The following is a 26269-nucleotide window of genomic DNA, read 5'->3' as shown; positions in this document are numbered from 1 at the left end:
TCGAAATTTCCGGAGCCCTCCGTTGCAGCGTCCTTCATAGCCCGAGGCGCTTTGGGACATTAAACCCCCATAAAAACATGAAATCTTTCAGGCGAAGCCTGCTGTGCTTACTGGGACCTTGTGACCTATGTGTTGCTACCATTTAAAATGAATAGTATATTTAATGACTACTGCAGCTTACATGCCTTCCCCCTGCTGTCAAAAAGGAAAAGAAATTTTACACGAGCAGTTGCTTGATGTACTGAAAACATCTGAGTAGTGCATGTTGCTGCGCTCGTTTTGTACTACAGGGAAAATGGGCACAAACCGAAGGCACGCATTGGCAGAGAAGACCGGATGAATGCTTCTCACTGCACCGTCGTTTTGCTGCTACTAGTTTTAGACTAAAAATGCTTTCATGTTTCTACTTCATTGCCACCGCAGATACCAACCACTGCTGACTGGGAGAAGGTTGCCTCCGGATTTTGTGAAAAGTGGAATTTTCCACACTGTGTTGGTGCCGTGGATGGCAAACATGTGCAAATTCAGGCCCCACCACATTCAGGCAGCCTTTATTTCAACTATAAGGTAATGTACACATTGAATGGTCTTTTTCCAATTACATTATTTTTCTGTATATATAAACTCTTGTCATTACAGGGTATGTACTCAATAGTACTGATGGCTGTGGCCGACAGCAATCTCAAGTTTGTCATGGTTGACGTTGGGGCTTATGGGAGGCAGAGCGATGGAGGGACCCTTAGCGCATCAAGGATGGGAAAATGCCTTGAGCGTGGCCTCCTGAATCTGCCACTTCCTAAATTGCTACCAAGAACATCAACAGTGGCACCTCATGTTTTTCTTGGAGACGAGGCGTTCCAGCTGCGCCCTGATTTTCTGCGACCCTACCCGGGCAGGGGCCTGGACGACTCTAAACGAATATTCAATTACAGGCTCAGCCGTGCAAGGTTTGTTGCGGCACAAAACTGATCTACTGCATGGATTTCATCACTATCCTGGTGGCAATGAATGCAGATACTTTTCATGTGTGTGTGCAGTTGACAAAAAAACAAAGCACTCAGTGATGTTTCATTCTTTCCAGAAGGTGCGTTGAAAACGCCTTTGGCGTTATGGCGTCCCGGTTCCGGATCTTCCGCCGCGTCATTAATCTCCTTCCGGAAAACGCTGACTACGTTGTCATGGCATCATGCGTTCTTCATAACTTTCTTGTGGAGGATGCCATCTATATGCCGGAAAACTATGCCGACGTGGAAGATGCCTATGGCAATGTTACTGCAGGTCAGTGGCGGGCAGCAGCAGAAGACGCAGCCGTGCTCAATCTTGAGCCACCTGTAGGGCACAACTACAGTCGTTCCGCAGCCGAGACAAGAGATTTGTTCAAATCTTATTTTATGAGTAGCCAAGGAGCAGTGCCATGGCAGTGGGCATCAGCTGGGCTGCGGCGATGATGATGATACACTGCTGATTGTCATCATCAGCCTTACTACACCCATGGGAGACATGGGAGAGGCTTTTGCCTCTCCCATGTCTCTCCAATTAACTCTGTCCTTTGCCAGCTGCGCCCACCCTGTGCCTGCAAACTTCCTAATCTCATCTGCCCACCTAACCTCCTGCCGCCCTCTGCTACGCTTGCCGTCTCTTGGAATCCGCTCCGTTTCCCTTAAGGACCAGCGGTTATCGTGCCTTTGCAGTACATGCCCTGCCCAAGTCCATTTTTTCCTCTTGATTTCGACTCTGCTGTCATTAACACACGTTTGTTCCCTCACCCACTCTGCCCGCTTCCGGTCTCTTTAACGTTACACCTATCATTTTCCTTTCCGTGGCTCGCTGTGTTGTCCTTAACTTAAGCTGGACCCTTTTCTTTACCCTCCACGTTTCTGCACTGTAGGTGAGTATCAGTGAGATACAGCTGTTGTGCACTTTTCTCTTGAGGGATATTGGTAACCTGCTATTCATGATCCGAGAGAACCTGCCATATGCGCTCCATCCCATTCTTATCCTTCTAGTTCTCCCTCATGATCCGGATCAGCGGTCACTACCTGCCCGAAGTAGACGTCCTTTACCAATTCCAGCCCTTCGCTACCAATTGTGAACTGTTGTTCCCTTGCTATACTGTTGAACATTGCTTTGGTTTTCTGCATGTTAATTTTTAGACCCGCCGTTCTCCTCTGCCTGTCTAACTCATTAATCATGATTTGCAGTTCACGTCCTAAGTGACTCAGTAAGGCAATGTTATAAGTGAATCGCAGATTATTTAGGTATTCTCCATTAACTAGCTCTTATCCCCAACCGTTCCCAATTCAGGCCTCAGAATACCTCCTGTAAACAGGCGGTGAGTAGCATTGGCAAGATCATGTCTCCCTGCCTGACGCCCTTCCTTATTGGAATTTTACTGCCGACTTTATGGAGGACTATGGTACCTGTGCAGTTTATATATCTTCCAGTATTTTGACATAAGGCTCTTCTACACCCTGATTCTGCAATGCCTGTATGACTGCTGAGGTTTCCACTGAAAACCTCAACTTGATGCAACTTGATGTGTGTATTCTGCTTTTCATGTATATGCATATGTTTAAAATATGTATTACTGAACATAAAGTTCATTTTTGTGATTATATTACATATGCATTTCTTAATTACGTATTCTTTTGCACTATATGAGGCTAGAAGTTATAATCATACAGTTGTATGTATTAAGTGTACTGATTGTTTGTATTTGATAGTGTGTATATTTGTTCTCTTTTGTTGTATCTTTATTATGTTCATTTCCATCAGCTGATATGTTGAAGCCACTGCTATGCTATGTAAAGGTTTTCTGGGCCCAGTCAAGCTGTAAAAGCAGCTTTTTGCCTGGAAATCCTTCCAGTTGTTCTGGAGAAATAAATTTAATTCAATTCAAATGCTTTCTCCTAATCAATGAAGGCTATATATAGGGGTTGGTTATATTCTGCATATTTTTCTATCATCTGATTGATAGTGTGAATGTGATCCATTGTGGAATATCCTTTATGAAAGCCTACCTGGTCATTTGGTTGATTAAAGTCTGAGGTTGCCCTGACTCTATTAGCGATTACCTTAGTAAATACTTTGTAGGCAACGGACAGTAAGCTGATCGGTCTAATGGCGTCTCCTTTCTTATGAATTAAGATTATATTTGCGTTCTTCCAAGCTTCTGGTACGGTCGAGGTCATATGGCATTGTGTATACAGGGTGGCTAGTTTTTATAGCAGAATCTCCCCTCCGTCTTTCAGCAGGTCTGCTGTTACCCGATCCTCACCAGCTGCTTTTCACCTTTGCATTGCTCCTAAGGCTTTATTTACTCTTTTGTTACTGGCGGGACGTCCCACTGCTGTGTGCTGCTGTCTCTATCATTAACATTCTGATTAAATTGGCTACTGTATATATTTGTGTTGAATTCATGTATGTATGTGTGACATGTATGCTTCTGTGGTAGAACAACTGCAGCAAAAAATAAACAGACATACAAAAATTAATGATCATTTATTTCCTTATGTACAGCCAGGTTAGAAGGGTATTCACCCTGGCTGTACAAATGGCAAATATGTAATAACTCCATCTTAAGATGCACGAGCATGTGTGGTGGAGTTGCCTCCAATTGCGGCCGCAGGGACAGAAGAAAATGGCTGCTGGCGTCCATTGGCCTGTGCGCAGCAATTGCACTTCGCACGGCCTGAATGTCCCTGTCAGCAGCCTCCACTTCCTGCCGCCTTTTCTTTTGTCGCTTGTTTTCCCTATGTGGGAGAACCTCTTGTGAATTTGCTGCCATACAGGATGGTCCTGGTTCATCAGGAAGGCCTGGGACGCTATACATGCTTTCAAATTCATTTGGCGATGCTTGTACTTTCGAGCCTGGCGATGCTGGGCTGCAGCTGGCGTGGCTCGTCTCGGCTGCTGCGCTGGCCACCTGCACGTGGCTCACTGCGTCTAGGTTGCAGAAGCTCCTGAGTAAAATGTACAGGCTGTTAATTGCTGTCACTTACACATTCAATTCGTCATTAGTATCAGTCATTGCTTACCGTCTCGTTTCCATGGAGTCCCTCAGGAACTCCATCTGCTTTAAATGTGGCCAGGCCGTCTTTGCAGTGGCTCCTGACCCACTCTTCTTCCCGTCTTTTTCCTCTTTAATTTTTCGCCTGTACGTATCTTTTAGATTCTTCCACCGAGCAATAATCTCCTCAACTGTTACTGAAATATGGAGCAGTATAGAGCATAATGTTAAACAAGCAAATAAGGAAACAATGGCAGACATGTGGCCCAAAGTTTAGCATGAACATGTACAAATTCTCATCTGTTAGCACACAAGAATGTTGCAGAAAATGTTTACAACACACGATTCAGTACGGAAGCACGAGTTTTTTTTTCTTCTAAAAGGCAGTTTTACTGATTATGCATGCATGCATGACTGAACTGAGGCACACACATGATGAATGATTTATTTTGCGGACACGCACGAGATGATTTTGCGCGGTTCAGAAGCTGCAGATTAATGCTACGTACAAGACTACGATGAGCGGGCAGTGCCGCGGGACGGAGCGCTCGCTCTACATACACGCAAGAGACGATTTTAATAGGCTCTCTGCGCCCGGATTAACTTCACGCCTGAGAAAGGTCGCCTCCCGCATTTACGAACGTAGCTGAGAACATGAAAACATGCACGTCGTGCATTTCACGATTGAAGTGAAGGGTACAAAATGATGCAGCTAGCGTGTCTTAAGAACCAAAAACATTTGCTCACGGCTGCGGGATGCCGACAATTTTCATACAGCTCATCTACGCACAATAGCCGGCGCACCGAAAAAAAAAACACCGAGCAGTACGCAAGAATGCGCGGGGACATAAAACAGTTTTTGACACGCTGCAGAATCCTGCCAGTGTGACGAGGAAAATTTGTTGGCTGCACAATGAAAAAAATGGCTGATAATATTCGAGCTCGCCACAAAGCGTGCTTTCACTTACCGGTGTCGTCAATTGCTCGAATTGCGTCCCTCACTTCTTCCCAAAGGGACTCCTTGGTCGACTTATTGCGGAAGTTGTTATCTTTAACATCCCATAGAAGTGGGCGCTTGAATACTTCAATGATCAGCACCTCATTGAACAGTCCACGCGACATGTTGTCGTGGTGTCGGAAGCACGTGTAGCAAACAAACATTGTCGTCTTTCCCGCACGAATCCTCTTCTTGTCACGTGGCTTTTCCGCCGTGCAGTCATTGGTCAGAGGGCGGAGCTATCGCTCTGTCGCTGCGAAAATTTCCAACTTGTTGGAACCCCGTCGCCCCGGCACGCCGAGCCGCCGCGACGGGTCGAAACAGGTTTTTCCGTCGCTGCGACAGGATTCGCTGGCATTTTCGCTTGCATGTGAAACGGGCTTTAGTTATTAAAGACGCGGTAACTCTGTCATTTCTTGGTGGGCGCCTCGACCGCGCCGTGAGGGAGGGAGGAAGGTGGGAGTGAAAGAAAGCGAGAAAGAGGGTATCGTAGTGGAGAGCTCCGGAGGAATTTCGACCACCTGGGGATCTTTAAAGTGCACTGATATCGCGCAGCACACGGGCGCCTTCTGCGTTTTGCCTCCGTCGAAACGCGGCCGCAGCGGCCGGGTTCGAACCCGGGTACTCCCGCTCAGTATCCGAATGCTCTAAGCACTGAGCCATAGCGGCAGGTGTGGACACTTCAACCACGCCGTGAAGGAAGGAATGACAGAGGGAGTGACAGAGGGAAAAGGGAGAAAGAGGCGCCGTAAAAGAGGACTGCGGGTTAATTTCCCGCACCTGCGGTTCTTTACCGTGCAGTGACATCTCACAGTACGCGGACTTCTTTCAAGACGCAGCCACCGCGCACCAGGATTGAATTCGAACGCGGCGGCTGCGTTTGGACGAAGCCGATATTCGTCGCTTTCTATATATAGACAAATTAGTAATAGCGCCAATACAGTTGCTTCTGGATGAAGTAACAAGGCGGAATGACGTCACAAGCACAGCACCAGGAGTCATCGCACAGTGAGAGCAGAGAAGAAAGAAGGCTACGCGGGAACACGTTGAGAAAGGCCTCGTGGATGTTAGTCTGAGATCATACCCAAGGTATAAGCCGCAAGAAGATGGGGCACTAATTCGCGAGAATCAAGCGTCCCCTGTAGCCACCATATCCTCTCGGTGGAAACAAAGATGCAGCCAGGCCTGTGGTGGCTACGCCAGAACGGCCCAAGACTTCATCGGGACCAAGAAATACAGCGTTTACCTCACCGCGCTTCGAAGCGAAGAAAACCAAACGCTCGTGCGTGATCGCCCACGTCAAAAAAAGAGAGAGAGAGAGAGAGAGAGAAAAACAACTGTTTGTGAGACAGTGCGAGTGATGGACCGCTCTGTAGGGCATGTATACGGAAACTTCGCCGGCCGATGATACGGTCTGATTCCCCTTTTTCCGCGTTCCGTATACGGAAGTGTCTCCAGCTGAGCCGTCAGCGGCACCGCCTGCAGACTCCGACCGGGCACACGGACGGGCAAAAACGCCGCATTTACCCGCAGATAACGGGGCCTTAAGAGCGATAGCACTAGGAGGACCATGGAGGCGAAAACTGTCCTCTGGCGGGGCAGGTATACGTCACCCGGACTACGAGCACTGGCAGTTTTTCGGACGTTATCGGGGTAAAGGTCACCTGCAGCATCTCCTCAGAGACGGACTTGAGACCAACTCTCGGGAGGGAATGGTTAGAGAGAGAGAGAGAGAGAGATATGGGGGGGGGGGGGTGTTCAGCACAAAGCACATCTTGAACTTTCTTCGTCGAAATAAATGGTAGCAAAAAAGTAGCAAAGCGGGAGGGGGAAGCTCGGTGCGTCACAGACCTGCGAAAGGAGCTTGTACGTATGCAGGCATTTCGCACGCGTTTTCCAGGTTCCCGAAGAGAACCGAACACAAAGGCCGAAGAATGTGGCCGGGGAGCCGAACCCAGAGGGCGCTGACGCCGGCAGTGGAGAACCGCGCTCCCCACAACACCAGCGGATCCGCGCCAGCGGTCCGTGGACCCTTTAGGAAGAAAGCGAGGGTGTGCGAGCTAGAAAAAAAAAAGAGCGCGGGGAGCGGTGCGGGGGTCTTCGATTTCCGCCGCCCACCCCCCGAACAGTGGGAGGAGGGGGGCGATGACGGGTCGTCGACCGGGGCCACAAATAGACGAAGGCTCCCGTCGAGCACATGCAGCACTACCCCGCCCACATGGCTGCCCCTCGATCGTCGGCTCTGTGTGCTTCTCGGCCACGGGGAGAGACATCCTGCAGCTCGAATGCGGGTGCCCGATGTTGCGACGACCCGTGGCACAGACGCGCGCATGCCCCAGACGCCCGATCTCGGCGAAGATGCGCCTGATACTTCGCAATGACGAAAACAAATGAAAAAAGAAAACTGTTCATATACTGTCTTGTCGCTCCTAAGAGCACTGCTATGGTGGCTAGCACTGCAGAGCTGCACACACAGTGAAGTAGGATGCAACCCAAGTACGAAGTGGCAGATGACCCCGAAAGGGGGCCCTGAAGCCAATGGCGTCGACCGACTCTCATGACGCCGTGGATAATCGTTTAAACCTGCTAGCGTCACATCACAGTGGGAGGCGTCTGAAATGGGAATAAACACGGCTTCATCGGATTAACCTCGGCGTTACAAAAATCGGTCAACGCCATTGGCTGGAGGGCTACCTTCGATGAACATCTGACGCTTCGTTCTTGAGTCGCGATCGGTTGCTGTAAGACGAGACACCGCATCATGCAACGCCACAAGTCAAGGACTGAGCGAACTGGCTCCTTTCATTCGTGCAAATCACTTTACGGCTACTGTTAGCTGTTGTCCAGCGGTCGTTGTCTTCACCTAACCTCCAGTCCTTGTCTTAATAGACAAGCATGTACTAACATGAACACTGCATTTCATTCCCAACGTGCAAGTCCTCCTCGCAAAACGGCTCCTCCTAACAGAAGAGGTAGGAAGAGTGGAATGCGATGAGAAGCGTAAAAGCACGCTGCACAGCAGTTTCGTACCTACGGCTTTTTGCAAGCAGCGTCGACAAAAATAACCGACTTCCGGCCACGTATACTGTGGTGCGACTGATCGACCCTAGAATTCACCAGATGCAGACACAAACTGATGCGATATACCCGATACAGACCACCGGGGGTCCAAGTCCTCTATTGGATTTGATACACCCAAACGGCACCAAAGGGGATCACTTCGTCGACGAAACTTGACTCCCATCCTCCCCCCACCCCCCCCCCCCCCCCCCCCGCCACCTCCCTGCCTTTTTGTTTCTTTAAGGAGGCCAATGATCCACCCCGGAGCAATTAATTCGCCTCCAACGCGCGCGCGCTGAAGGAAATTACCGTCCCCGCTTCACTCCCCTCATTACTAAATACATATTCCAATCAACCACACCACCCACGCACTACAGCCCCACGCAACGCGGTGGCCCTTGCGACTTTAGCGGAAAGCATATATGGTGCGCCGCCAGGCGTGGCATGCAGAAAGGTGACTCACACCGGTGTCCTATGCGTCGCAAGTGCGCGTAAAGCTGTTGCCAGAGCAAAAACAAAACAAACAAACAAAACATACAAGTGCAGAACTGCGCGTACGCAGTGTCTGCGTCATTTAGTATATATAGCAGTTGCATCAAGGACGCGTCTGGCGCATCTCCTCTGAAAAGGTCGCTCGAATGGACTCTAGTTTCCCCGAATGGACCTCTTCGGTACGCGCGCTTTCTTCGCACAGGAACGACGAACTCCGATTGGAGGAAGCGGGCTGTAGATTTATTAGCGCCATGCATTCGAAGCTCGTCACATGCACCGTGTGGACTTTTGGCGCAATGCTTCTAATGCATATCAGAGTTGCCGTCGCACCAAACAACTCCACCGATGCCCGATGTCATGAAATTTACTGATTGCTCGACAAAGGACACGTGGCTTAATAACTTCGCCACCTCCTCCCCGGTGGTTCACTCTAATTGGTCGAGAGAGGCCACGTCACCCTGTGACGACCCCGATGGGCGGGCTGTGATATACGCAAATGTCGGCACCGTCACAGCATAACGGATGCCTGCGACGATAGCTACACCTGTCCGAATATGGTGGTTGGTGGACCGACATGTGCAAAGAAACTGACGCAAACACACACAGAATTAATAACGGAAGTTGCGACAAATGTGAAATCAAATGCTATCGCATTAGTTTTCTGAGACCGATGTGGACTTCCTAAACTGCGCGCGCGTGTCAGAAAGCAGCATCACGAAAAGAAAGGAATGAGAGAGACGCACAAAGATTTACACGGGTGACAGGGGTCACGCGATGGCGAATAGGTTTCTGTCCTGCTACCAGATACATTTAGCGAGGAACGGAGCAGCGCCTGACACCCCGGGCGGAGCGAGCGAGCAAACGCTCCGGCTCGGAAGTTTCCGACAAAACTCGGTTGTCAAATATATATATATATATATATATATATATATATATATATATATATATATATATATATATATATATATATATATATATATATATATATATATATATATATATATATATATATAGCCCAGAGGGGCCGGCTTCCATCCCGTGCAGTGCAGATCGTTTTGCACAGTTAGTGTTTCGAGTAGCTCGAACATTCTCAAGAGGAACTCACCACTGCGGAGCCACGGGGTCTATACATGCAGAGTTTCACTATACCGGATGTTTCACCTAAGATGTTCTTCGATTTAAAAAAAAAATGAGCTTTTTGAGTTAGAAGACCGCTTTTTTTTTGCCAGATCATTTCATCGTGATGAGAGGCTGCTCGGAAAGAGCAACCCATGTCCCACCGATGGCTGCAGCTGCCATAGAAGGGCAGTGGCGCATCGCTGAACTGCTGCACCACTGCTCCAGAAGTGGTACAGAAAGACTCCCGGGGATCTATGAACGGAGAGAATGACCAATTTCTCATATGTGGACATTAACCCATTATCGCTATCCGAACAGCTGCCGTCCGAGAACAGTGGATCTGACCGAAGTGGAAATCAGAACTAATAATAATAATAATAATAATAATAATAATAATAATAATAATAATAATAATAATAATAATAATAATAATAATAATAATATTAATAATAATAATAATAATAATAACAGTAATAATTGTTTTTTGGGGGGGAAAGGAAATGGCGCAGTATCTGTCTCATATATATCGTTGGACACCTGAACTGCGCCGCAAGGGAAGGGATAAAGGACGGAGTGAAAGAAGAAAGGAGAGAAGGTGTGCCGTAGTGGAGGGCTCCGGAATGATTTCGACCACCTGGGGATATTTAACGTGAACTGACATCGCACATGCAGCACACGGGCGCCTTAGCGTTTTGCCTCCATAAAAACGCAGCCGCCGCGGTCGGGTTCGAACCCGGGAACTCCGGATCAGTAGTCGAGCGCTCTAACCACTCCGCCACGGCGGCGGGTAAACACACTGCTAGCGCACTTAATTCGCACTCGGCCTAACCACGCAAATCGAGCGTCATTTCTTTTTTACGCGCGTGTGGTAACAACACGGCAGCGCGGCAAGCGTCTCGAGAAGGTTTGCCAAACTCCGGCCGGCTTGCGCGCTCCCCTCGAGCCCGGCCGTGGCCAGGCGAACCAACACTGCTCCTTTGACAGTTGCTGAAAGATGGCATCTCGAAAGATGGCAATCGAATCTATAGAAAACATTAAGTTGCTATCAGAGTCATTTTTCGGTATTTACGAAGGTCGGTACAATTGGCATCGGACGTCGATACTGTCTCTTTCCTCGGCATTATATGTAACGGTGTATTGGCCATAGGTATTTGTGAACAGGAATCTATAATAATAATAATAATAATAATAATAATAATAATAATAATAATAATAATAATAATAATAATAATAATAATAATAATAATAATGATAATAATAATAATAATAATAATAGGTTCTAGGGAAAGGAAATGGCGTAGTATGTCTCATATATCGTTGGACACCTGAACCGCGCCGTAAGGGAAGGGATAAAGGAAGGAAGGAAGGAAGGAAGGAAGGAAGGAAGGAAGGAAGGAAGGAAGGAAGGAAGGAAGGAAGGAAGAGGCGCCGTAGTGGAGGGCTCCGGGATAATTTCGACCCTCTGGGGAGCACCTGGGGAAACTAGAAGCGATGAGTTCAAATGAACTTGTTGTCTGCAAACCCTTCCACTAGAATGGAACTGTTTGCCGCCGACAATGAAACTTTTGGCGATGCAATGTGAATCGCCTTCATTCACTTCATAAGGCTTTCCGGGTTTCATGCTCGTTTGTTATTACACTGTATAGTTTGCAACTGCGTTACGATTAGGTCCACGTGATCGCCACATTTCCGAAGACTTCTCACTCTGCCTGTTTGCGTCCATCCATTGCAATGCCAAACATATATGCGTATGGGTACAGAATGAATAAATAACAGTAAGAGAAAAAAGCTGTCGCAACCGCCTGTGACGGATTGCGGCGCCGCCGAATCTGCGTGAGAATCATGCGGAACACTGGGCACGGGATGCCTGCGGACAGCAGGGAAATGAACGTGGCCCTGTCTCCCTGTGTTCCGCACTCCCCACCGGCCTCCCAGGATGCTGCGTCTGTTCAGTGCAGTACCGGCCCTTCACTGCCACCGCTTTTTTGAGCGTTTATGACGAACACCTCCGAGACTACGTGCCATGTGCCGCGATGGTCTCGGAAGGCCGCATTCCTGCATAACAGCTCTGGTGTCCAGAATCTTGCCGTACTTCGGGGCGCGGCGGGCAAGGTTCGCGCTGGGATTGCGTGCTTCGTCGCTGCTTCACGCCGTCGCCACCCACGCTTCATGGCCTCATCACCCTCTCTAACCCCCAGCGCGCTGTATTAGTGCCGGCACGACCGGAGGCACGCCTCGTAGCGGAGAGGGACAACCGATGACGGATGGCGCGGGAGCTGGACCGGAGGCGCGGCGCCGATCAGAGCGTGCTATCGGGATCGCCGTCACGGCAATGGGGCGGAATGAACGCTACCGAACGAGGGGGCGACAAATCTGCCCGCTGCTCTCTGCCGTTGCAGCGGCGGCGACGCGGAGCGAGACCGTATGTCAACCATGAAATCTCCTTCGAATTCGGTGGCAGCCGGCGGCGCGTCTTTTCCGCCACTTCCGTGTCTAAATTACTATATCAAATTCCTTCCACTGCAAATACAAATCGCAACTGTAATTCCCCCTTTCTTCTTAACGCGTATATAAGAAGACCAACGAGGCCGTCATTTCTCCGTACTCCTGCCCGCTAACTTCAATTCTATAGGGGAATTTTTCCGAAGGCCAAGTGGGGCAGCGAAGAAGCTTCGAGTACCGGCTTCACTGCATGCTGTTTTTGGGCGGCGTCATAACCTGCCAAGAGGCCGCCTTCCTATGCATAGTCTCTCCCAAAACCGGCACATAACCGGCCACTAGGCATGACACTAGCCTTGTCTAAATAAGTGTCGATGCAGCCCTAATTGATGAGCGCTTCGTCCCGTGTTGCAATGTTCCAGAAGCCTTCTAGAACACTGCACCCCTTGTCCCGGTCCTCTGGTATCCGACAACTGTGCAGAACAAGCGACGGCATGAAATGACCGTACTGCGCCTCTCTTACTCCCTCCCCCACGACAGCGCCCTCTTCATTGCATAATTAGGATGAGCCCACGTGGACAACGGCACCAGCCCAAGGAAGAGACGTCACGGCACGTGACCCCCCCCCCCCCCCCCCCCCCAGAAAAACAACAACAGAATCGCAGTTCTGGCCGTCGCTTACACAAGTATCCTTATCAGGATATGCCATGAACACACGACCGGTGGTGCTCTGCCCATGACACAGAGGCACCGAACAACGGGTTCACCAGCCCCTGCATGCACCCAGGGGGAGCTAATTCCGAGGCCGTAGCGCGCCGAAAGACGATGATTGCGCGTTCAATAAGACGGGGGTGGTGGCGACGAGAGCGTTCTGAAACTACGATTTACCTTTCCCTTCCTGCCCCGCCGCGGTGGCTCAGTGGTTAGGGCGCTCGACTACTGATCCGGAGTTCCCGGGTTCGAACCCGACCGCGGCGGCTGCGTTTTTATGGAGGAAAAACGCTAAGGCGCCCGTGTGCTGTGCGATGTCAGTGCACGTTAAAGATCCCCAGGTGGTCGAAATTATTCCGGAGCCCTCCACTACGGCACCTCTCTCTTCCTTTCTTCTATCACTCCCTCCCTTATCCCTTCCCTTACGGCGCGGTTCAGGTGTCCAACGATATATGAGACAGATACTGCGCCATTTCCTTTCCCCCCAAACCAATTATTATTATTATTATTATTATTATTATTCCCTTCCACAGCCGTCTCTTCTTAAGCCGCGGGAGAAAACATTTTGAACGAGGGTGAGAGAACTTTTCATTCAATGCTCCCCGAAGCCCAGTGACCTCATTCGACCAATGACTTCTTTCACAACGCTGTTTGGCTTACTGCACCCTCAGCTATCCCTTTTTGGGCGCCATTACGCCACGGCCAGGTTCTTGGCTGATGTCCCGTAGCGGATATCAGCCACTTTTCGTCTCAGGTCAACAACAACAAGATTACGTAGATGTGGACACTCGATGACAGTGAGTACGACTCCTGTCACACGGAACGTTTAATGTCGTACTCAGCGGCCAAGAGAAAGCAGTCAGTGGCGTCATCCGCTCCTCGGCGCACGGACGACACTGCTCCGTCTCCCGATCACCCGCAGCCCAGGGTTTGGCGCCGGGCCACACCCCACGCGTGAAAAGCCGGAGTGTATAGCGGCGCGCCTGTCTCGGAATAGCTCGGAAACTCCTGCACCGCTAACTTGACTCGACGTTGCCTCGGCTGGAACAATCCCCCTCCGTTCTTTTGTGCAAGCTTGCGCAGAGGGCAACGACGATTGCGAGCGACGCGCGCACGCTTCGAACGAGACGATATCGTGCACTCGACGACCCCTTCTTCCGCGACGACGTGGAAAGGCGCCCTCGCCTGCGCGCTATCTGGGCAGACCCTCGAGTCCGCCACGGTCCTTATCTCTCTCGGACAACAGCAGGCCAAGTATCGACCAACAGTTCCGATTTCGTTCGCCATAAACCTGCGGGGAACAGCAGCTCCTCCGACCATCTCAACCCCCCCCCCCCCCCCCCCCCACACACACACACACACACACACGAAGAGCAGCTGACGGGCCTTGTCGGCCAATCAACGAAGCAAGCGCATAACGGGGATAAGACTATGCAATTTTTTAAAAAAGTCTTTTTGACTTAGAAGAGCGCTTTTTCCGGCATAGCATTGTCAGCGGTGTAGTACATAAGAATACAGCTAAGACCTGCTAACACTAACAGGCTGGATAACTAATTTTGAATAGTTAACTTTTTAACTACTACTGTTAGGCTCGTTAATTATGGAGTGGCGTGTAGCCCACGGTAAGTATAACATCCATATCAGTTTTTAGGATTTCGAAAACGCGGTTACCCTCGGGGCTGTGGCCCAACAAATTCTGGCTACATCGCGCCAGAATACACGCGCTTTCGAGAAGCTTGCAGACAAAGCAACCTCTCCAGTGCACGTAACTCATCGAAATAACCAAAATTTGTTGGGCCACAGCGCTGAGGGTAACCGCGTTTTTAAATTTCAAAAACCGATATGGATATCGCTTAGCGTGGGCTACACGCCACTCAATAATTAAGGAGCTTGACAATAATAGTTAAAACGTTAACTCTGCAATTTTAGATAACCCGCCTGATAGGTTAGCACGTCTTAGCTATATTCTGATGTATTACACCGCTGACAACTAATGCTATGCCCCCCTCCCCCCCCCCCCAAAAAAAAAAAAACGCTCTTCCAGCTCAAAAAGCCCATTTTTAAAAAAGTGTGGAAAGTCTTATGCGAAACGCCCCGTATATGTACGCACAGTGAGCACTCGTGAAGATTTGCAAATACATGCACTGCAGCTCGCATGCATGCACGTTCCACACTGCAAGCGGTTCACTCTGCTTGACCCGAATTAAAAAAAAAACAATCGGTTTGCAGCGTAAGCGGAGTCGATTGCTGCGCAACTGCCTTCCGGCGCCTTATTCGCAGCACTGCACACAATTACTCGGGCGCTACGCGCAACCGCCGCACGCTGCATGCGCAGCAGGCAGGCGTACGCGCCATTAGAAAAGGAGCGTCGAGACAGTGGCCCCGGTTGTCTCAGCAACTTCCCGTTTCCTCTTGGCTCTGCCTGGGGACACCGGAGCGGGCCAGGCTCGGGTAACTCGCGCAATTATCGGCGTCAATGTGTTCCGTCTTCTTAACTTGGTTCGTCGACATTGCGCTCCACAGCTTCGCACCGTCTTTTCCCGTCTGCTACAAGTGTACGGGTACATATAGCGACAATGTGAAAAGGAAAGCACTCTTTCGACCACAAGCGAGATATAAATCCTTTTTTTTTCTTCTGCAGTTTTCCTCCGGACGAATAATATCCACTAGACGATTCCCAAACTTCAATGCAGAAATGACCGGCGTCCTCGTTCTGTGATGCAAGCTGTGTTCCGCGTCATGTCGCTTTTACTTGCGCAGGCATGAAACCGAAAAATGTGCACATTTTATTTTCGTTCACGAACCAAAAGCTATACTCGAAGAAAGAGAAGCAGCACGCGATCGAAAGAAACAACGCGGAAAGCGCATGGAAGAGCGTTTCTTTACAATGGCAGCTATTTCCACCAGCCTTGTGGTGCTGGTGAACGCTCTGTTCTGCATTCTTCTCAGACATTCGGACGGGAGGATTAAAATATTGCACCTGTACATTGTTTGCACAGGTACAGCGGGAACTGTCAAAATGCACAAACATCTGGCTGAATGATATGGCGGCGTTTGCACGTGTGTCCGTAATTTCGACGACGGCACGGGATAGATGTGCACGAAGACGCAGCCTCTCAACTGGGCCATGTGCGCACCATCCTCATATAGACTCAAACCATCGCCACAAAAACCGGTTTATAACGAAATGATAGATATAGCGAAGGAATAAGTATTCCCCTCGACAGTTCCCATAGATGCCCACGTATCTGATATTTCGTTTTTACGAAGTGAGATTTTGACATCGGCGCACCTTTCTTCGCGGACATTCGGGTACGCAGCCCGCTGAACGATGTCGCGCAGAGCGCTATAAGTGCGGCCTGCTGTTATCGTGACCTGCCGCTGTTGTCAAGGTCACCGTAGTTCCCCCGTTCTCCAACCTTCTCAATGCACGCACACCGCTGCGGGCGCAGGTGCCGTGTCCAGTGTGGTTTCCGTTTGCGCGCCGTGCATGTCGCATGGTTTGACCGCCTGGCAATGCGTTTCCCAACCATAGCCAAGTGCAATGTCGATCATAAAATTAATTGATTGGCTGGAGGCAAGAGTGACGTCACCATACCGTAAGTGACCACTGTACGTTTCGATGTGTCTTCATTGCGCTCGTGTCGCCATTTATAGTCAGGCACCTTCGGGGAAACATCTAACCACCACGCAGTTGACCCGCAGATAAGTCTGGCTGCATTCACACAGACGTGGGTCTGCAAACACAGCCACAAAAGAATGACACAAAACTTGATGTAAAGGCATCAACAGCTTGTAATGACATCGCGTATTACCAACACATGACGCCATTCGGTGTCCCTCTGAATTTTTGTGCACAGCCATGGAGGCTGGCTGCGCGGCTCTTTCGATCATACAAATGGAGACAGGTCCAACTCGAGAGTACAACTCTCACGGGTACAACCAGTGCTACCGCGCCGAAAGTAGTACGCAGATTACTGTACTCTCAGAAGATAGGAGCGTGGCGTCTTATCGCCACTCCAAAGCCCGCTCCATGATCAACTAACTCACTGTTTCTTTTCAGCCGAGATTAGAGCTTCCCTTCTGGTTTTTCATAGTCGCATGCTTCAGAAGCCGCCGGGGCCGCGCGGCACGCATAACCCCGAACCATGCAGACGCACTGTCCTGAACAAAACTTGCTTGCCGCGAGTCTCAACGAGAGGCGCGCGGTTCGTTCTCGAACCCACTGAGTCAGCCACAAAAGGGCGCTGATTGCGGCGAGGACGCCGTCGTCGCCTCGAGAAATTTAGAGGGTGTTGCCTCGAGGCAGCAGCGCGTCCGGTGTGCGCATGCAGGAACAATGGCGCCCCGTTCAAAGAGCGCGCCGAAGGAAAGCGGGTGCCGCACTGACTCGCACGCGGGCCGAACAAAAGAATTGCGATACTGGGCTCACTACGCACGGTTACTGCTGCTGTCGCTACAGTTCGTGACCAAGAGGAGCAGGAGAAGGAGGAACAAATTTTGTTTATCATGAATGACAAAGAGGATAGCGGTGGGGGCCGGGGATGAGGTTTAGACAAGCGCGTGGGCCCTCTCCACTGCGCTAGGTAGCTTGAAGTTCATGCTTCTTGCATGGCGACCTCCAGAGCCCAACCCACTATCCGGAGTTGTATGCCTCCGGCTGAGCTACGGCCGAGCAACGCAGTCTCCCACTACGACTTTGGTTCGAGATTTGGAGGCTTAGAGGGTGTTGGTCCTCTGAACACTCGAATAGGATGTGATTGGGTGACTTGTGATAGAGTGATAGCGGCGCCAGGTTTGAGCGGGGGAGCAGGAGGGCGCGAGAAAATGTTCGAAATCACTGACGTGATTTCCCCTCTCATGTGCTGAATATATCGCTGTATATATCGCATGCTGTATCCCACTAGCGGAAACGCATCCCTCCTGTTTCCTCGAGCTTATCTTTGACGAGCTTGTTCTGCATACCCAAGGCTTCATCTACGGTTCCGGTTGTAGGGCCGAATTAAGGAAGGAATGGAAGAGCGTTTTGAACCGCAGCCTGACACAGTTTTACGTCCCAAAGCATCTACCGCGCAGGTCGCAGCGAGTGGAGTACACCGGATTAATTTATAGACCGCCCATCGCGCTCTTTAGCGCGCTCTAACGACTAAGTAAATGTTTTGGGTTAACGCCCAGAGGCGACTCAGGCTATGAGGGACGCCGTAGGGAAGGGCTCCGGAAATTTCGACCACCTGGGTTTCTTTAATGCGCACTGACATCGCACAGTACACGGGCCTCCAGAGTTTCGCCTCCATCGAAAATTCGACCGCCGCGGCCGGGATCGAACCCGCGTTTGTTGGGTCAGCCGCCGAGCCCAATAACCACTGAGGCACCGCGCCGGGCCTTTATTCTTCTTTTTTTTTTGTTTCTCCAGGGTAAGGGTGGTGGCTGGCTTCATTTCGAGTCGTCCGAAATGCGGCCGACACTGCCGTCCGAACCGCAGTCACGAAAGCTCGCCTGGCGTTCAAAGATAGCGCGGGAAAGTCAAACACGCAACGGAAAAAAATAGGGGGCGAACATAGAGTGCGCGTCCCTGAAAGAAAAATGAAATATTAAGAAAGTGCCAATTCCTAAGGATTTGCTGAAGGCTCGTTGATGCGGGTGTGTGCGAGTCGCTGCTGAGGTCGATAATTCAATCGAGGCAAATCAATGCAATTCGTCCCTAGATGTCATCCATCAGCTAAAAAAAAGAACAGAAACTTGCACAGTTTACAGAGGAATAAATGAAGAAGTGAAAAAATAAACAACGGTGCAGTTTGCGCAGAGATCTAATTATTTAAACTTGCATTGCGCGTTACTTTTTACCGTGCTTTAAAAGTAAAAAAAAAAAGCGCGCCCATTCGCAGAAATTTATTCGCAAAAGTTTATGTAAGTTTGCGGTAAGCTCTCGCGTCGTGTGCCATTTGCAGTGTCCCATTCTTCGCCCTCTAGGGACGATGGATCAGTGGTGACCCTGTATCCAAGGTCAGTGGATGAAAAGTCTCAATATCAAGGACGGCGCCACTACCTCTTGGATAAGACGTGATTATCGAGCTGAACTAAGCAATGGGAGAGTGGTGAACGGAGGCAATGAATGAATTCACTCATTCAAAAGGCCCACGAAGACACCGTTTTAATAATCAGGTGATCGTGCGCACAAAACGACCAAGCGAAGTGCGTTATTCAAACAATATTCAGGTCCGCGCCGTATATAGTCTCTGCACAAGGGCGGAGCCTTCGCTTATCGGAGTCAACGGTAATGCCCCAGGTGGCGTGGACTGTACATACGATGCCCGCCCTATTGAAAAATAAGCACAGGTTTGAATAGGAGACAAGTAGGATTATGGCCCATTTCGTTTAACATTATAGGATGAAGCCTCCAAAGCGATTCAGCCTTTGAGTGACTCCTTAGTGGAGGGCTCCGTATAACTACCATTACCCATGGTTAATTACCGTGCACTTACATCACACAGTGCATGCAAGTCGTGGGTTCGAACCCGCCCACTACGGTAGCACTTCGATGGAGGAAAGATGTGAAAATTCCGTGTACTGTGCATTGTTAGTGCCCGTTAATAACCCCGGGTGGTCGAAATTATCCGGAGCCCTCCACTACGGCGTCCCTGATAGACTGAAACGCCTTGGGACGTCCATCCTATAAAGCCAAACCAAATGTGCCATAATCCTATTTGCTGGCCCGTTCAAACCTATATACATTTTTCAGTAGGGCGTTACGCCTGCCGCTAACTGCGCCCACTGTCTCCGGAGTACGGGGTCTGGGCGGGAGCTGCGCTGGGCGTGGAAGGTGCGGACAGCCTTGTCATGCGTTGTTGGGGAAGGCCTGGCCATACGCGAGTCTGACGTCAGGATACGCATGCCCCGCACACCCGGCGCAGTTTGCGCCATTCGGTAGCTGTGTGCGTGCGAGCGTTCGTTTTAGGGAAAACGAGGAGGAGTTAATGGAAGAAAATCCGGAAGGGTGAGGGGGGCGCTCTTCGTCCACCCCAGCGCTTCAGTCCACTCGCCTCACGACTTGTGCGCGCTTGTGAGCTCGAGACGATGGCTTCTCTCCCTGTGTGCAGGTTGGCTGGCGAGCGAGTGAAAACCGCACACGGTACCGAGTGGCACATAGTCAAGGCATGGTACCAAAAAAAGTGAAAGGTGCGGACTCCGGTGGTTTTGTAAATAGGGCACATATACCTCTAATCCTATCTTAGTCTACCGCTCCTCTGTGTACTTCTCCTCGCTTGCCTCACACTGTCCCTCCTGCCGCTGCTCGATATATTAGGTGGCAAGATCTTCTTCTTTTTTTATAGTAATTAGATGCCACGACTACTACTACTACTCCAGTGCGTCAGTGGTTAATGTAACAATCATCAATGCAACATGCGCAGATGTACGCCCAGCAATGCACAGTTTTACGGATCTTCGGAGGCGGCCCGGTTTGTCCGGACGAAGTATAGGCTGTACCCTCGCAACCAATTCAGTTAATTTTCTTTTTAGGAACCACGCTTCTGCGCCTACCCGGCACTGGTTTTGAAATGAGTGCCGACCGACATTTTGCTCAAGCCCATCATGAAAGGCTGGTTTATATACCAACACAGGGCGAACCGGGCAAAACTGGCTTTTATGCCGTCTCGGCATGTCAGTCTGGAACGACGAAAGACAGATGTCTCGCCACGAAGAAACAAAACAGCGTTGAAAATAATAATCAAAAAAGCCTCTCGTTTAACCACGCCCCGGTCTGTAGACTGTCCCGGCGAATGTCACTCGCGGCCCATACTTTCGGCAATTTGCAGTGTTCTAAAATGAAAACCAATATTTGTCGGACTGTAGTATTACATACCAGACGTTTCAAGGAAGCAGGCAACAAAATTAAAAAATAGCCTTTTTGAGTTATGAAGACGGCTTCTGCGACATAATAATACCAGTGTCGGCGGACATCAGAAAACAGGTGAATAAGCAGTTAACTAATTTCTGGTAATTCACTTTTTAATTATTACTGTTAGACGCCTGGCTGCAATCAGAGATTTGTAGCCGGCCGTTAGAAATAGCCGTATCAGTTTTCAGAATTTCGAAAACGCGACTACCCGTGGCGCTGTGGGTTGACAGTTTGGCGATTTCGACTAGTTACGTCCATTGGAAGCGTTGCTTTGCCTGCATGCTTTTCGAAAGCGCTTGCATTTTGGCGCGATGTAGCGAAAATTTGTTGGGCCGCAGCTCTGGGTATAATAGTGTTTTCAAAATTAAAAAAACTGATATAGCTACTACTATAACGACAAGCTAAAAACCTTTAATTGCAATCAGTTGCATAATTGTGATAGTAAAAAAGTTAGTCATATATATTAGTTAACCGGCAAACTAGTTAACTTTAATCGCCTGCTTTCTGATGTCCGCCGACACTGGTATTATTCTGCAGCAGAAGCCGCCTTCATAAGTCAAGAAGCCTATATTTAAAAGCTAGTGGCCGGCTTGCCTGAAACACACAGGCTTGCGCTAGCTCCGTGGCGGCTACGGGAAAATATTGTGCTGCTATTCTGGCTTCTCTCCCTCAAGCAATGGCGCTTCCCTGAAAAAGAACGAACCGAGAGAACAAGCAAAACAAACAGACGACGCCAGTCTGAGGCCGCACTAGTTTAGTTACGAGGGTATTAGCGGCGGGACAAGTGTAACTGGTTCATGCCGAGGCATGCGTGGTATCAGCAGCGGCTCGAGATCTTCGCTGTCGATGACGGTGTTTGTGCCAGCACGTACGCAACTACGCCAGCATTCTTTTAGCGCTCGAGTTTTCAGGCCAACAACTAAGTTGAGACTCCTAAACGTCAATGCGGACAGTTGGGTGACGGGTGAATTGATGGATGTAGCGAACGTCTGTGCGGCCTCCGACGAAAAAAAAAGAAGAAGAAACAAAAGCGCACCATCCTTGCGGCAGCTGATTAACCACTGCAGAGAATGTATGCATATTTGTGATAAACTAACCCAAGCACAACTGCAGGCAGCTGCATTAACCAATCTACCTACTCCTCAGCCCCTACCGCAGCGTTACGCCGAAGCAAGCGCGCAATGAGAATGAGAGAGACACGCCTTCCTCACTGCAGCGTGAAATCTAAACCGGCAGCGTCCAACACGGCGCTTGAGCAGAAATGTAGTACTCGCTTTAAGCTTCTCAGTCGCCCATATTACGTGAGGTCGAGGGAGAGTCCTTTGCGCTGTTTTCAAACTGCATCCATCCACTGCGATGCACTAGACCACAACAAATACGCCCGACATATGAAGACGCTATATGCAACAATCATCGATCCTGTACTTTGATTTCTAAACAACACTGTGCGGGAAACGTTCGTGACGACCGCACAAGACCGCAACCGCACAAACGGAGACAGCGGCCACTCCAACTACCGCATGCGGAGATCGGACCGCGCGCAACGGACTGTCATCGCGGGTGTGACAGGTCCGCGCGGCGGTGCGCGAAACAAGGCGCAGTCGCGCGTCTGCATTACCTTCGACACTGGAGTTCTCCATGTCTCCCGACTGGTCTCGAATGTCGATCAGTTGTGTCTACTGACTGCCAAGGGTGTGCCGTTTCACGACGACGGCAAACTTCACACAGTGCAGATTTCACCAAGGTGGCAATCCCGGAGGAAAAACGCGGGTTGCATCATATAGACGCCAATGTCAATGCGAGCGCGTTTCACAGTTCGGCACCGGCGCACAGACCACGCACACTCAACCAACGAAGCAGCGCCGGTAAGAACACGCCGGACTAGCAGCGCTTTTACGACATATCGCAACGCCGACAACACGTAGTACAACGGTACAACCGTACAGCTTATAAGAGCCAGCCAGAAATCGGCTAGCACAGAGTTGCCAACTCTCGTAAAAATTCTCCCTAGTTAGGGAAACATTAAGTCCCTAGCGTGGTCTCTATTGTTCCCCAGGACGTCCACTGCCAATCAGACCTCGGCGGGCCTGATTTGAGCGCTTTGAAATTTACTGCCCAGCATGACCAACGTGCTCGAGATTTGCATGGTGGCTGAATATTAGTTTTCGTAGCTGTTTCATTCTATTGCTCATGCGGCGACTGTTTTAACACCACATGCAGTTAGCCAATCCAATGGCGTGCCATTTTCTGATTCCAGACCGTTGGTAGATTGATTTACCTTCAGCAGAGCTTCTACTGTATATGTATGCTATGCAACATCGCGTACGAACAACCTGTCCGCAACAAATTAAACCGCCGCGTAACGGCGAGGCGGTTCCGATTCGTAGCCGGAGGTTAAATTTTTTTATTCAAAAAGGCCATAGCTGCATAAGGCGCCGAAAATTCACATCACACGAGGTTCTGCCGACAAAAATCTCGAATCTGAATAACCGCTACCTCTCAATTGCAAACAGCCCAAAGAATTTCCCTTCGCTGTACCTTTCTTTCTGCAATTTTGCCTCAGCATCCTTTCCACCGCTTGCTGACTGGAAGGCGTCAAGTCGTGCAAGTTGAGATGGCTGCTGGCACCCGTCTCGCTCTTCGAGTAAACTGAAAAATTACTGGAAGTTTAATCTATGAAATATGAAATCGGAGAAAAACCACACTAAAAGGTTGCATACGCGAAGCGTTTTCTTTTAGCAACCAGAATTTGCTCAAGCATGCCATACTTTTTCTGTGCAAGGAGAAAAATTGTGCTCGCCATAGTACTCGTCTCCCTTCATTTATCGACAAAGCAGAGATCACAGCATTTTATTGTACCCATTGTAGAGCTTAAACATCCGTAACGGCGACGGGTTTGGCAGCTTCAGTGCAGTAGAAAGCAACCCGGCCGTTCCGACCTGTGATGCTGCTACAATTTACTACCGCAATGAAGCTTACGGAACGCGAGTGCGCGGAAAAAAATTTATTTCAGAGCAGTCAATGTCATGTAATCCACTCGCCAGAAATGTTACAAGGTACGAGGGGACCTGCATGCCCCATCCACTGGTAACAAAAAATGACAGGATTACACATACTCTGCTGAAGAGCGCAAATGCAAAAGCCTTTCCCTGTCCTCATTTTCTGTAATTTATTTTATTTATACCTTTTGTTTCTTTTTAATTTCTGGTTTATTTCCTTACATACACATTGCTTAATCCACTTTTGCATTTTCGTTTTATTTACCACAAAACTTACGATTGACAGTTCGTGCAGACAACTCATGAGCCAAAAAAGGTGTTCGCATCATTACCAAGCCACTGGGTGGCAAGGCAGAACTACAATATACATTTTTCTGAGAACATGCGTCCTGTAATATTTTGATCCCGATAGTATATCATTTCTTGGAAAAAACTGGCCAGATGTAGTGCCGCTACAATAGGTATGCAGTGCAAACACTTCTTACCTGAAAATGTGTCTCCAGAAAATGTGTTTCTTGCCATGCAAGTTGCCCAATGCAATTTTCTGGTTTACTGGCAGTCCCAGAAAAGGAGTCACCAAAGCTGGCTAAACTTTTCACGGCAAAACCATAGCCAGATAACAAGCAAACTGGTAGGTGTGGTTCAGTAGTTCAGCAATATATGAGACTGACAGCTGGCCAAGCTATTGTGCATTTGTCTGAAATGAATATTGCAGTGCCAAAGCGAACTCATGCTTGGCAAAGCAAATGCACCTCTTATAAGCCAACTGGGATCATGCTTCCTTTTTCATGTCCTATAACCTGCTAGCTGCTTGGATTATCAGCAAAGTCATAACAGGAGACCCAGAACCAAACAGGTAAGAGCTGTACACAGCAATGGCATGTTCCAAGATACGAAACTTTACAGGTACGTTGATGCATTTGGGGAATCGAATTTCATCCATGACCCAAACCAAGCAGACTACCAGTACACAGTGTGCAATGAATTCCTTTGATATGATAGGTCTCCTCTAGAAGCAGCATCAGTGGAAAGATTTTCCAAAAAGAGCACAGCACAGCCCCCCAATATGTGTTAAATAATGCGCACCTCTCCAACAGATTCAAAATACAAGAGCTTGACAATATGCGTTTGTGCATGTTAGGCACCACCTGCAACCTTGGTAATCACGCACTACTAAAAACCACAAGACAAAGCGAAAATTTGTGCAGAGTGGAAAGTACGGCAAAGGCAACTGTTAAATAGCTATTATAATCACCAGCCTGACGAAGCCCACTGCCGGACAAAGGTCCCCATCTCTTCATTAACCCTGTCAGCCTGCAGCCACCCTATCCCCACAAACTTCTTATCTGATCCACCCACCTAACCTTCTGCTGCCCCCTGCTACGCTTCACTTCCCTTAGAATCCAGTCTGTTGCCCTTAAGGACCATCAGTTATCTTGCCTTTGCATTACATGCTCTGCCCAAGCCCATTTTTTTCCTTGATTTCTACTAGGATGTTATTGTTTGATTCCTGGTCCACTCTGCCCTCTTCCTCTCTTAACACCTATCATTTTCCTCTCCATAGCTCACTGCGCTGTCCTGAAGGTTAACCTCTTTCATTAGCCTCCACGTTTTGCACCATAGGAGAGTACCAATAAGATACAGTGATTATATACTCTTCTTTTCAGGGATATTGGTAAACTGCCATTCATGATCCGAGAGAACCTGCCAAAGCGCTTTACCCCATTCTTAATCTAGTTATTTCCCTCTCATGATCCGGATCTACGGTCACTACCTGCCCTAGGTGAATGTATTCCCTTACTACTTCCAGCAACCCGCTATCAATTGTGAACTGCTGTTCCCTTCCAAGACTGTTGAACATTACTTTGGTTTTCTGCATGCTCAATTTTAGACCCACAGTACTGCTCTGCCTGTCTTAACTCATGGATCATGTTTTAACGCAAAAGCGTTGAAAGGCCCCGTTAGGCAGAAAATCTAGCATCGGTGTTGTCGGCACTGTGAGCAATAGAGTGGCCCAGCCAGCCACCCACGGAGAAGCAACCTAGGTCACGCAACCTTGTGGGGTGATCACAACCTACCCTATAAATTAACGGCAGATCGCGAGTTACCTCGGGAAGAGCAACTTGGGTCACAGGAGACCCACCGGAGGCAGCATCTGCCATCACAGGACAGTGGTGCATATATTAACCTCTACACCATTGTGTAAGGTTGAGAATGACCAATTCCACAAATATGAGCATGCACACAGCAACATTATTGAGTCATATCCTTAAGGCAGAGTGCAAGTGTACCCTCCAATTTTTTGCAGTTATCTCCACTGGAATTATTGCTGGCTTTGTGTAGGGATATGGCAGCTGTGTACCCGCTATAGACATCTTCCCAGTATTTTTACAGAAGGATCTTCTACATACTCATTCTGCAATGCCTGCATGACTGCTGAAGTTTCGATCGAGTCAAATGCATATGAGTAATCCATAAAGGCTATATACAAGGACTGGTTATGCTCCACACATTTCTCTATCTGATTGATAGTGTGAATGTGGTCT

The 26269-nt window shown here is 49.2% G+C and overlaps 2 protein-coding genes across 2 annotated transcripts in view; both read right to left on the bottom strand.

Moving 5' to 3' along the window:
* The window catches only part of LOC144093975 (uncharacterized), an 84860-nt gene extending 62167 nt beyond the window's left edge, over positions 1 to 22693 (bottom strand). Inside the window, exon 1 of the mRNA XM_077627764.1 lies at positions 22343 to 22693. Within this exon, the coding sequence (XP_077483890.1) occupies positions 22343 to 22364 (22 nt within the window). The 5' untranslated portion in view covers positions 22365 to 22693. The remainder of the gene's footprint in view (positions 1 to 22342) is intronic.
* LOC144093969 (uncharacterized) lies at positions 3055 to 5384 on the bottom strand. Its single transcript, XM_077627752.1, has 3 exons — positions 4978 to 5384; positions 4038 to 4206; positions 3055 to 3962 (listed from the first exon to the last, which is right to left on the bottom strand). Exons 1-3 carry the CDS (start codon positions 5168 to 5170, stop codon positions 3491 to 3493), a joined length of 834 nt encoding a protein of 277 aa, XP_077483878.1. The 5' UTR covers positions 5171 to 5384; the 3' UTR covers positions 3055 to 3490.
* Positions 22694 to 26269: the final 3576 nt, after the last annotated feature.

Source organism: Amblyomma americanum, chromosome 6 (genome assembly GCF_052857255.1).
Source record: "Amblyomma americanum isolate KBUSLIRL-KWMA chromosome 6, ASM5285725v1, whole genome shotgun sequence".
Taxonomy (NCBI): domain Eukaryota; kingdom Metazoa; phylum Arthropoda; class Arachnida; order Ixodida; family Ixodidae; genus Amblyomma; species Amblyomma americanum.
Note: the sequence above shows the minus strand (reverse complement) of the source record. Positions and strands in the feature narration are given on the sequence as shown.

Excerpts from the sequence above, each read along its gene's own strand:
- LOC144093969 (XM_077627752.1), bottom strand. The coding sequence starts at position 5,170 with ATGTTTGTTTGCTACACGTGCTTCCGACACCACGACAACATGTCGCGT. Across the intron at positions 4,207-4,977 it reads TCGAGCAATTGACGACACCG|TAACAGTTGAGGAGATTATT; the intron begins GTAAGTGAAAGC and ends TCCATATTTCAG. Across the intron at positions 3,963-4,037 it reads GACTCCATGGAAACGAGACG|GAGCTTCTGCAACCTAGACG; the intron begins GTAAGCAATGAC and ends CATTTTACTCAG.